Source organism: Staurois parvus, unplaced genomic scaffold, assembly GCF_062004578.1.
Source record: "Staurois parvus isolate SC_StPar_1 unplaced genomic scaffold, SC_StPar_1.0 ptg000078l, whole genome shotgun sequence".
Classification (NCBI taxonomy): Eukaryota; Metazoa; Chordata; class Amphibia; order Anura; family Ranidae; genus Staurois; species Staurois parvus.
Window position 1 is genome coordinate 11384385 of NW_028317874.1, and position 13645 is coordinate 11398029.

At 39.6% G+C, this 13645-nt stretch overlaps 1 protein-coding gene across 1 annotated transcript in view; it reads left to right on the forward strand.

The window, feature by feature from the left end:
• Positions 1 to 11216: 11216 nt before the first annotated feature.
• The window catches only part of LOC149469262 (phospholipid scramblase family member 5-like), a 96789-nt gene continuing 94360 nt past the window's right edge, over positions 11217 to 13645 (forward strand). The window contains exon 1 of the mRNA XM_089669550.1: positions 11217 to 11229. Within this exon, the coding sequence (XP_089525676.1) occupies positions 11217 to 11229 (13 nt within the window). The remainder of the gene's footprint in view (positions 11230 to 13645) is intronic.

The following is a 13645-nucleotide window of genomic DNA, read 5'->3' on the forward strand; positions in this document are numbered from 1 at the left end:
ACAATGCATGGTCACTGCAAGGCCACAGGTCACACTTGCTTCCACCTTTCAGTTACCATACATTGTGCTTATGATTATTAAGGAGCGTACTCTCCATTGCTGTGCACAGCCAAAGAATGCTCCAGTTTTTTAGCTCTGCATCTTCTAACATGATTACATCATGCAGAGCTCACAAGAAGCAGAACAAATGCAGTCATCATATTGACAGACAGGTATGCCTGCTTATTGTAAGCATGTGAGGCTAGGTGTTCTGATTGCCATGGATGGAGGATTACATAATATGCCTAAACAGTGATAGTACATGTACCAAAGGAAATGCATGTGATACATTATTTTATTGAATTCACATGATTATTATTTGATTAATTTATCTCTTTTGTAAAACAAATTGCAGAGCTCACCAGTGTATTCTTTCCTCAGAATGTACCAAACTGTTGATTTGGCCACTCCTAATGTTGCTGCTGTCTCTCTGATGGATTTGTTTAGTTTTTGAAGCCTTACAATGGCCTGTTTCACTTGCATGGACAGCTCCTTTGAACACATGATGTAGGTTCACAGCAATAGATTCCAAATTCAAATACCACACTTAGAATCAACTCCAGACCTTTTACCTGCTTAATTGATGAAAAAATGATGAAGGAGTAGCCTTGAAATTTGGCCATGAAACAGCTTTTGATTCAATTGTCCGAATACTTTGGGTCCCTTGAAAAAGGGGGGGTGGCTACTCTTAAGCTCTTAAGAGCTATAATTCCTAAACCCTTCCTCCAGTTTGGATGTACATACTCTCAAATTAAACACAAGAGCGTGCACTTTTAGCCCATATCCATTATATAACTAAAGCTTGAATATGTTTTGGTAAATACCTGAAAAATTCTAAAATCGTGCCTATGTCCAAACATATACAGTATGGACCTAATTGTATATGGATATTTGCTGTTGCAAAGTCTTCTACTAAGTGTATGTACTGCACTGGAGTTAATGTGAAAATATACAAGGGTTTCATTTGAAAGCTGCTTCCTTTTCCTAATACCTAGTACACATGATCAAAAAATCGGATGAAAAATACAGCTTTTGAAGCAATTGTGTGATAATCTGGTTGTTAGTACACAGCTTTCGAGAACTGACCACAACAGTTCATGCAAAATTAAACCCGAGGGGATAAACACAAAAAACATTTTTTATACGATACCAGAACGTACGATCTTCATTCACTCAGTACAGTAGCATTCACCCCAAAAAAAATCAAAAGACCAAGACCATGCATGCTCAGAAACAAAAGAATACTTTACAATACAATACCATACATCACTTCCGAAATTGTATTCTGTCATATGAGAATTTTCGTAACTTTAGTAACCTCTTAATTTTCTATATGAGACTAGCATGCAAAAAAAAAGATATTCTCCTTGTGTGTATGGGCTTAAGTTTTGCGTGTATGACTCTAACACATGGAGCAGTGACATTAGCCCGTGCCACAGAGATTAGGGCATATTATATAATCATGACTAATTTAATATACTAATTAAGTACACTAACTGCAATGCATATGCTTAGAAGCTTAGGTAAATATATTCACCATGCCCACCAATTAGTGTGTTACTCACAATGCCAACTCTTTTTATAAAGATTCCAGTAGGGGGTTCAAGTCTATTATAACTGTTTAGAAATAGCAAAACCCCTGATGGACGGTAGGTAAGGAAAGGTATTTCTTCTCAAAATGTGCCCATATGACAAATAGACATGTTTTGATGATGTGAATCTTAACGCTTGAATTGTTATAATAGGTTGGCCTTACCGTTTAGCAATGGCTAATTTTGCATTTTTACTTGTATTCCAACCTTGCTGGAGCACAATTTCTAGTCTCCACATGCATGCTATCTCCCATTTGAACTCATTGCTGAAAGCAGACAACCATAAAACTGTCAGGATTACATAAAATAATCATAAATAATCATAAATACTGTCTGGATTACAAAATAAAAAAAATGGAAGACTTCATTAGTTGACAGTTTTATTCTCCTCCAGCAGCATGCAGAGAGTACCAGGTTTTACCCCTAAATTAGATCACCTTGTGGGACCTTGCAGCCTTACACCAAGAGGACTTTTTTTGCATAACAGAGACAATTAAATACCAGTACATACACCATCCCTGAGAGGTAAGGCTGCACCATTATAGCACCTGGAATGGAGATTCAGATTAACACCCTTCCTGACTAGCTCTGTTTAAGAAAAATGTATGTACCAGCAGCAGGATGATAACACCTGCATTATAATGCATGCTTCCAAAAAGTTAGAAAATACACATTATATTAAAGTACTAAAAACTGTGCAGTATTAGGAAGTATATAAACATTTTGGAAAATGCTTATGCATAACCTATGCAACCCATCCCAGTGAATTGCCTTTCTGCATTATTCAGACTATTTGCATTACCGAACTACTCATATAATCTTTTGTGCACACGCAGAGCAGGCAACTAGCAGTGTAGATCTACAGAAATGAGCTGCATGGGTTCATGCCACTTTCACATTTTATTTTACTTATTGTGCTGATCTCAAATTTAAATATTTAACTGTGCAGAGTTCAGGGATTCTCAAGTGTGTCACTTTGTACATTTACATTAGATATTAGTATTATACTGTATATCCTGAGGCAGGGGGGACTGTGCTGAGCACATACTGCATGACACAAAATAGCAGAACAAGTCACTTAAGCAGTCAATCTGAGCCAAGTGTGAGCTGGCTGGTCATACCAACAAAGTGACGCTGCAATATGTCATGGTCATTCAACCATTATTACAATATTGTTGAAATAGAAGATGAAGTTCTCTCATTTGGAAATAAACAAACGATCTAAAGCCAGTAGGTACCTGTAACGCAATGTCAGTATCTGATGGTATGTGGGAGAAGGGAGGGTGCAGGTATGTGAATATGCGAGGACTTATGATCCATATTTTTAGTTTGTGGGACATCCTCTCACAGGCAAACATGTATGATGTTTGCAACACCTCATTATTGTCAGTCTCCCTAGGACTGTCCTAGTAGAAGTGTCCTCATACGTATAGATAATACCACAAACATTGGTTGAATTTGGCACATTATACAACGTAGACCTACTTTAGTTTAAGTATAAGTTCCCCTTCACAAAAAAAAAACAATAAATGCAAATTTTTTGCAGGTAAAAAATATGCATTTATTATTGTACTTGTTAGGAGCCTGTAAAACAATGCACCCATGATCAGCAAATCGCAAGTGTCATGCCATGGTCCTGTAGACTGTGTAGTTATCTGCTCGTACCCCGGATATGGGCAGGCCGTTACACAATGACAGGAAGCTCAATGAACTACCTAGAGAGCTCAACAGCACTCTGGTAGTTCATTGAGAACTACAAGCCGACAGCTGCAAAGGCTGTCTTGATTGTAGTTTTCCTATGCACAGAAAACTGTGAATGAATGACGCAGCTGGGCGGACAGAGCCTGCATTTTTTTTTTAAATTGTGACAGCCAGCAGGGGGGGAGAAGATTCCCTGCTAGCAAAAGCAGGGATCGGGGGAGTGGAAGCCGGTGCATCTGTAACATGTTACATGTTACACCTTGAATATGGGCATAACATGTTACAAAAGGTGAACTTATCCTTATGGTTATTGCCTGTGCAGCAAGATGTTATGGCTGGAATAAATTATTTTGCTACAATGACATACATAAGGGGCAAGTGTAGAGGCTGTTGCTACTACTTTTTGTAGGTGGAATTAGTTTACACATCTGCTGGAGGCTGGAGGCTATGCAGGTCAATAATATTGATATATATGAAATACAGCTATGTGAGGTTCTTGCATCACTAGATATGGGTGGTGCCCACAGACTTTAACTCATGGGCCAGAAATCTCTCATAGTCTTTTTATGTGGAAAATGTTTAGTGAACAATGGCACTCTTGGAGGAATAAACATTGGACTTTCTGAGATAGGAATCAAGACTATTCATCCTAGTTAACCACTGGACAGAGGAACTGGCTGTGAGTTTCTTGGAAATATTACATAGTGACTGCTAGTACAGATAGATCAGAGCTGAGCAGTGCAGGTAGTAGTACAGCTAGCAACTCTTAGTCGGACACTACAATAGTTGTAATAGTATATCTATGTTGACGTTTTCCTTTTCAGAAGTGGATACTTTCCAGAAAAAGGAATCCAAATCATTGGAGAAATGTATGTGATTAAAGTATGTACTTTGTGGTCATGCTGAAACAAAGACAGCCTATTCACCATAATAATTATTTTAATCAGCAAAGCACACCAATGAGAGTTGAAAACAAAAGGCTAATGGCTGATGATCATTAGAGCAAATAGCATATGTTTTATAGTTGAATGAATTGAACCATACTAAGCAGGTGTTAAAGAATGTTTATTCGAAGATGCACAAATAGGTGCATGCACGGAGGCTGAAAGTGACGGTGGCACACTAACTCCGCTCCGCTTCACCGTTCTCCCTTCTGTCTCCTACGGAGCAAACGCTATCCACAAACAGCAGAGGAGCATCAGCATAAGACTCAGCACCACTTGCAGATCCCAATGGGCAAAATAGGGCATCAAAATATCCTCCATCGTCCGCGGCCTACACACATGGAGAATGTCATCTCCCGTGCCGCATCCCCGGCCTCGAGTGATCATCCTCACCCAACGGATGAGACAGCCGGCCGCATGGTGGAGGTAACACACCATGATACTCTATCTCTCCATCCTGATGTCCCCTATCTCACTGCTGATATTTTAGATGATAAGTTACACGCCCTACTGCAGAATATATCTCATACTATCTCTGCAGCAGTGGGGAAAATTGCACAAGAACTTAGGGGGGAGATAGCACTGATGGAGGGACGAATGGACCATCTAGAAACCAAATTTGATGATCTAGTACAATATGTGCACGTGTTAGAAGAGGATACCCATACCCTAAAACAACAAGTCTCTCAGCTGCAATCACAGCAAGAGGATTTAGAAAATAGAGAGAGGAGACAAAACCTCCATATACGCGGCGTCACTGAATCAATACGAGATGCTGACCTGCAAGATTATTTGCAAGGCCTATTCACCACATTGGCTCCTGCAGTCTAGGATATAGATTGGCGTATGGATAGAGCTCACCGCTCCCTCGCCCCAAAACCACCACTGTGAGCAAGACCAACTGACATTATTGTTCGGTTTGATTATTATGACAGTAAGGAATCCCTATTGAATTCTACACGTAACATGGCATCCGTCGACTACAAAGGAGAAAAAAATTCAAATTTATAGTGATCTGTCTCCTATTATGCTAACTAAGAGACACTTTGTAAGGGATTTCTGGCAAGAAGAATCGCGATCAGGAACGCGCACTCGCATAGGAATTCCCGCAGACGAATTGCCGGTTGTGCGCATGCGCTCAGGAATGCGCGATCGCACACATGCACGTGCACACACACGGCGAACATTGGCGCCAGACGGCCCATTTAAGGAGTGCCTCTGCTCAGGTTCAGTGCTGACTGGTCTTCAGCTCCCTCCATGTCCTGCTTGCTCCTGTACGATTCCTTTGTTGATGACCTGGCTTGTTCCTGACCAGACTCCGATTACTCTCCTGCTCCTGGTTCCTGACTTCGGCTCTGCTCCTGACTTTGGCTTTTCCTTCTGATTCTGTACCACGCTGCCCGACTGTGTATGACCCCAGCTATCCTTGACTCTGCTCCATTCCTGTGTCCTGGCTACCTACCTTGCTCTGCTGCACATCTGGCAATCCACAGAACCTGCCTGGTCTATTTCTACAGTGCCCAAATCAGAGGATACTCTGCCTACCAAAGTCATCATCTGCAAGAGCCACAAGCAACAACCACTGGCACTCTTGTCCCTCTGGTCCCTAGACTCCCTCTGTTCCAACCTCAGCGGGGTCAGGGCTAGTGACACAAGTGAGGCCGACCTCATCAATTCAGTCTCCCATCAGGTACGTGACACACTTGCTTCGGCCAATTACTCTCCATGTTCAAAAACATTGCATTGTCTACAAATGGGGGTTCCCTTTCAAACTGACAGTAACCAAAGATGGGACTCAAAATGTCATCAAGGATCTTCAAGGAGAGGTGTTTTTGCAAAACCTGGGTTTACCCCCTCTTCTGGACAAGGCTCTAACAATTCCGATATCAAAACCTAGATCTACCAACACTCCTAGCAAGATCTGGACCTCGGTGAAATATAGAAACAAAACACGCCTACCGATTCCACAATGCTCTCCCAATATGTAGATGTCATCAGCGACTTGAAAACGTCTGGTCCTTGGCAATCACTAATATATGCAGACATATATGCCCTTTTTCTTTTCAATGCATATTTCATGTCCTTAGTAGGATATACCCGACGCCACCTGGAAGTTGCCACCTGGAATTCATTCTTCCTTTGCTGCCCCCAGCAATCTATGGCCATTGCTATAGCTGCCCGAGTCTCCTCTGTTACTTGGGCCTTCACCATGTTTTGTTTTGTTTTTGGACTCACAGATCCTATTTGGATCTACTGACTCTATTTTTTGATAATTTCTCAACAAGTATTGAGTATGTTCTATATTCTATATTATGTTAATACAGCATGATCTGCTTTTTTTCTGACCTGCATATGTCGGCTTATTCTAAAAAATATTACATCATGTCTTTACGTTTATATTCATGTAATATTAAGGGATGGAACTCGATAAGGAAAAGGTGATTGGCCCTGAGGGAATTTCATCACTCTAAGGCTATTATTCTTATTCAAGAAACCCATTTTAACAAAGGAAGCTCATTCAATTTTGCTCTCAAATATTACCCCACAACCTATTCAGCTATCAATCATACTGGAAAAGCAGATGTTGCTATCCTTATAAAGAAACATTGCCCTATTTGAGTGCTCTCATCTACGCTTGATGCCCAAGGTAGATTCATACTACTAAATTGTCAATACAGCAACACCAATATTACGACTGTGAATGTTTATGCTCAAAATGCTAACCAGATGGAATTTTTCAGAGATTCCATTTCCCCCTTGCTGTCGACATCTCATACTTTTACGATTATAGGGGGGGATTTTAACTTAACTGTATCTCCTACTAGAGATCGTAGATCTTTTATGGTTCACCTACCTTCCAAATATGTACTTAAACAATCCACTTTTTTTCTGCAATGGATCAGAGGATACAGAGGTTTGATGTTTGGCGGGTGCAACACCCAGATTCCAAACAATTTTTGTTCTTCTCCCCTGTACACAACATATATACCAGACTGGATTATTTTTTGCTATCCTATCCTCTGCTTAAACAGATGGTAGAGTCTGCTATTATCAACAGTTCCTGGTCTGATCACTCTTTTATGGCTTTGGATTTACTTATAAATCAAAAAACTCTCACACATGTCATTGGCGTTTGAATGACACTCTTTTGCGTCATGCAGACATCAAAGCTTCTATATCAGCGGCATTGCATACGTTTTTTTACCTTAATGCTGGTTCTGTACCTAATTACTCAACTTTGTGGGAAGCCCATAAGGCATTCATTAGAGGTCGCTTCAAAGCAGAAAGCTCCCATCTCAAGAAAAACTCAGTCCTTCTGAAAAGGGAACTAATGCAACAATTGTTACAGGCAGAAAAAAAACCTTGTAGAATCGCCATCTATTGCTAGACTTAGGATAGTAATACAACTTAAAAATCAACTTAAAGTACTAGAAGCAAATTCTTCAGCAAAGAGCTTGCTGTGAATGAAACAAAAATTCTACCAGTATACTAATAAACCACACAGACTTTTAGTCAACAAACTGAGAGTGAACTCATCTAGTGCCTCTCCTGAATTCTTATTCCAAAGAGACGGCACCCCCACATATTGTCCTCAAAGGATAGTCGAGGTATTTGGTGATTTTTACCACAAGCTTTATAATTGTCTGTCCCCAGACTTACACTCGGTGCTTAATAAAGAATCATTTGATACTTTCATGTCCGCTCTTCGCCTCCCTATACTTAAACAAGAGGATAGGCTTACTTTAAATGCACCTATTGTCATGGAAGAATTCTGTAAAGTTGTCAAGGATCTTCCGACACAAAAATTGCCTGGTCCTGGTGGCTTTTCTTATGCTTACTACAAACAGTCTATTGCTGAATTAGGCCCCGCTCTGCTGGATTTATATTCTTCTCTGATGAATGGGGAAGCACCTCATCCATCTTATATCAGAGTCATTCCCAAACCAGGTAAAAATCCAGCCACCCTGGCCAATTACAGACCCATACCCTACTTAACATGGATTATAAAATTTTCACAAAAATTTTAGCGAATCGACTAGCTCCCTTACTGCCTAAACGCATAAATAAAGATCAAGTGGGGTTCATTATGGCCAGACAGGTGGGTGATAATATGAGACGAATGGTGAATTTAATCAACATACTTTAATACCCCACATTTTCCTTCATTGCTGTTAAGTCTAGATGCTCAAAAAGCTTTTGACAGACTAGGAAGGCTCTTTTTTTAAAGCTAATACGGAACTATATTCCTCACCTACTGCACAAGCCAAACTCCCTTATGCCATGTCAGACACTTTTTCTATGTTTAATGGTACTAGACAGGGATGCCCCTTGTCTCCACTGCTATTTGTGTTGTGCCTTGAGCCTTTAGCAATGGCAATTAGAACACATCCAGACATATCAGGAGTGAATGCTGGAAAGAAAGAATATAAGTTATCACTGTTTGAGGATGGTGTTTTATTAACACTCACTAAACCCCACATTTCTTTGCCTGTACTACATAAATTTTTACAACTCTTTGGTGACCTCTCTGGTTACAAAATAAATACTTCAAAGACAGAGGCTTTGCCTCTCCACATCCCTATCCAGTATCCCCAGCTTTTACAACAAAATTACCCATATCACTGGTGTTCCAACTCTATTAAATATCTGGGTACTCATAAAACTTTGAAATATTCACTTATGTATGAAGTTAACTTTCCTCCCCTGTTTAAGGAGATTCATGCCCTTCTGAATCAGTGGGATAAACATAACATTTCCTTTCTAGGCAGGATAAACATGTTGAAGATGGCAATTCTACCAAAGCTGCTCTATCTCTTTGAGACACTCCCAGTCGCAGTCCCACAGTCTCAATTACAGACCCTACAATGCTTGTTCCTTAGATTTATTTGGCAGGTCAAAAAGCCCAGAATAGTAAAAATGGCACTTTTATCCCTGAAAATTAGAGGGGGTCTGGGGGCTCTGGACATAATTAAAAACTATTGGGCAACTCACCTACGACAAACATTGGCCTGGTTCTCCCAGATTCCCCATAGCAGATGGTCAGAGATAGAATTAAACCATTTATATCCTGTTCATACCTACTCATTACTATGCCCCTTGAAAATCGCTTATATTCTCCCTCCCACCTTTACACAACTCTATGAAATTTACCCTTGAGGTCTGGTCGACCCATATAAAATCTCATATGTTGCTGTCCACATGTTCTCCTCTGATCAATATTTTATATAACCCTGAAATCCCTAATAGTTTTTCCTATACTTAAATGAACTTGTCTACAATTAATGGGTTGTTTCAACTTCGCCATTTAACCAATCCAGCCACTCGCAAGATCAGATCATTTGAGGAGATCAGGGCGTGGAAACCCTTTATACCCTCACAAGCCCATTATACTTACTTCCAGTTCTGTCACTTTTTCCAAGTCCTGAGTTCTTCTTTAACACTGGATCACCCTACAGACTTTGAACGAATAGCTATTCAAGGTCCCTCCCAGCTGCACCTTATATCTTCACTGTATAAATTGCTTCACAATAGCGACCCTCTAGAAGAATGTCCCTATCATTATATGAGTAACTGGGAGGGAGCCCTTCAACGTCCAATATCTTTAAAATGCTGGCAGATGATTTGGGAGTCGGCTACTAAAATTTCCCGATGTGTCACCTATAGAGAGAACCTATATAAAATATCGATGCACTGGTATAAAACCCCAGTTGTTCTGCATGCTATAAACCCGACTGTGTCTGAAAGATGTTGGAGATGTCTGTATCATGCTACATATCTTTTGGCTATGCCCTCAGATCCAGAGTTTTTGGGCTATGGTTAAAAATGTCTTGGAATGATTCTTAAATGTAGCTCTCCCATTGGATCTGCTCCATTAACTTCTAGGCCTCCCATTTAAGGGAATTTCTAAACACTCCAAAAAGCTAGGGGTTCATATACTGACAGCCGCTAGAAGACTGATACCAAGATTTTGGAAGTCAATAGATGTTCCTATGCTAAACCACCTATTGCAACTGATTACTGAAATTAGAGATATGGAATATAGTACAGCTTTAACTGGCAATTACCAAGGCTACTTTACGGTAACTTGGGAAATATGGGATCGTTCCCCCTTTGGTAGTGTCCCCTCATCTACCCCTGACATTTCTTAACCTGCTATCTTGTTCTACACATAGTCCCTTTACAGGTCTGTGTAATATGTTGTTAAAATATGCAGTCTTACCATGCTGTCTGTTAACTATTTACTGTTTCATATGTTGTCTTTTTTACGTATATTGTCCACACATATGTTAATGCTGTATCTTTGTACTTTTATAATTGGTGTGTGCCATTAATAAAAAATCTACAATATAAAGAAAAAGATGCACAAATATCTTGTGTTACGTGTGGAAGTAGTTGCCTTAATACAAGCTGGATGGACGGAAGGAAAAAAAGAGTTAGAAATAATTAGATAGACTGGCAGTCAAAGCAATGTCTGGTCATAGAAATCTGGTTTTAGACTTCAGAAGTTGCAGGATAGAACAAGATGGATGTTTATGTAATTCCTATTCCTACCCCCATGAAACTCTTCTATTATGGATGAGTGAATAATTGAGTCCAGAAGATCATATACAAAACAGCACGTTTGCATCATTTAGTAAAATATCATTTTTCTGCACTCTAATTTATATTCTTGTGTGTACAATGTGTTGTGCCTTCTACACTATACTTCCTGGGAATATTCTCTTTAATTGACTCATGTTCTGTGAGCTGTAGTCACAATATACGTGAGTTTGCAACATGAGATGGGAAAGTCATTCCCTACCTGTTCCTGTGGAACATAACACCAGGTAGGAAGCCTCTGAAGTTGCTATACCTGCTGAGATCTGCCTTCCTTAAAGCACAGAGAAGAAGCTATTGCTTTTAACCTAGCTGTCTTTGAAGAGGTGGCATAGGCACTTCCATGGCCTCCCAAGGTAAGTCAATAAACGATGATTCTCAACTTTTAGCTGCTGTTTATTAAGCAGTCATATCATAAATCTAGATAATGTAATAAACAACAACAGAAAAAAGTGGACTTGTTTTATAAATACCACAAAAACATAAATATTTTTTGTTCTTTTTTAATGTGTATACCTAGTGTTTTCAAACAATAATTTGTTGATTTTTAACCACCTATACAACAGTAAATTAATTTACATTTTGTAGTAGTCAAATGTAACTATAACTAAAAATGTATTAATTAAATATATATTAGTGTGTATATACAAGGTAAAACAAATGTAATAATAGCAACGAAAAGAAGTTACCGTATCTTTCTATGTTTTTATATGAGATTTAGGATTAGTGTTATATTATTGTCCTTTATATCTTTCTTAACAAAAACAAACTTGCATGTCATTATTGTATGCATTTATGTAATAATGAATATGCTGAAATAGCTACTGAGCAAGTTGTTTGGTTATATATTTCCACAAGTTAATCAAATGTACCATCCTTAAAGTGTTTGAATATTAAAATAAGTAACTTACACCAATCAGCCATTACTTTATGACCACTGACAGGTTAACTGAATAACAATGATTATCTCATTTCAATGGCACCTGAAAGTCAGTGGGATATATTAGGCAGCAAGGAATCATGTTGTCCCTGAAGTTGCTGTGTTGACAACAGAAAAAGTGGGTAAGGTTAAGGATTTGCGCAACTTTGACAGTGACCAAATTGTAATGGCTAGATGACTGAGACAGAGCGGCTCCAAACTACAGATCTTGTGGGACAGTCTTCAGTGGTCAGGACCTATCAAAAGTGATCCAAGTAAGGAAAATTGGCAAACCTACAGCAAGTTCGTGGAAGGCCAAGGCTCATTTATGCACATGGGGAGTGAAAGCTGGACTATGTAGTCTAATCCAATAGAAGGGTCACTGTAGCTCATATTGCTAAAAAAGTCAATGCTGGTTCTGATAGAAAGGTGTCAGAACACACAGTGCAATGTAGTATGTTGTGTATGGGGCTCCATAACTGCAAACCGGTCAAGGTGCCCTTGGTGACCCTTGTGCACAGTCAAAAGTGCCTACAATGGACATGTGAGCATCAGAATTGGATTATGGAGCAATGGAAGAAGGTGGCCTGATCTGATGAACCATGTTTTCTTTTACATCATGTGGATGGCCAGGTGCGTGTACGTCGCTTACCTGAGAAACAGATGGCACCAGGATGCACTACAGGAAGAAGGCAAGCTTACGAAGGCAGTGACCTGCTATTGAAAACATGGTACTAGATGCCACAACATCCCTTCAGAGGTCTAGTGGAGTCCATGTCTAGAGGGGTCATGGTTGTTTTGGCAGCAAAAGGGGGACTTACTCATTATTAGGCGAGAAGTCATGTTGCAGTGGTTATTGATTATGTTATAGAATATGAGAAACGGTATACCAGACAAGCTATTTAAAGCTTAAAGGTAACCTACATCCTCTAAACTACACCCTCAACTTACGACTAAAGAGGGTTTAATCTTGAGATCTATTAGAAATCTGTCAAAATAAAAAAGTCAATAACATACACACAGATATGTGTTTTATCAAACTACATGTGGCATGACCTACTGTTATGTTACTGACTTTATGAGAGGAACTATGAGATAAGTAATGGGCAAATCTTGATATCCAAATTTCATTCAAGACCCATGAACAGACCATATGCAGTTTAATTGTAATAATAGTATGTAATATCAATGGTACATTCAGGCGCCATGTGTCCAGACTCCTATAGTAATGTACCTTCCACAATGATACCAAGCAGGGGCGTACTGACTATTTGGAAACTCGGGCACTGCCCAAGGGCCTGGGGTCAGTAGGGGGCCCCTTAAGATGCCCCTGGTACCTTTTTCATAGGCTTTTTGTAGTTTGGGCAAGGACACAGGGGCCCCATGATCCCCTATTGCCCAGGGGCCCCATGAGTTGTCAGTCCGCCTCTGATACCAAGTATGTCTTGTATTTAAAGTGGAACTATGAGCAAAATAAAACATGACGTGTATGATGCCGCTTGTTAATATTAGCAAGTTTTTGTTACCCAATCTCCCCTGGAGCATGGTTTCATTACTCGTTGATTCTATCAGCAGATTGTTTGATGTTATTACTTCCTCTAACGGGGTGACACTCTTTGTTCTGCAGTTAAATCACTGCAGCAAATTCACTCTGTTGACAGGGTACTATTAGACTGACTCCAAGTAAGTAATAAATAAATTAATGCCCAACTTCAGTTAATACTGTTTCAGCAGTTACAGCAGCAGTTTTTTATTTTCTTTCAAAGAAAAAAAATTGTAAACTTTATAAATAAAAGATGACTATTGTAAGCACCCCTATCAGGATAATAGTTTGTCCCACCCTCTGTCTTTTT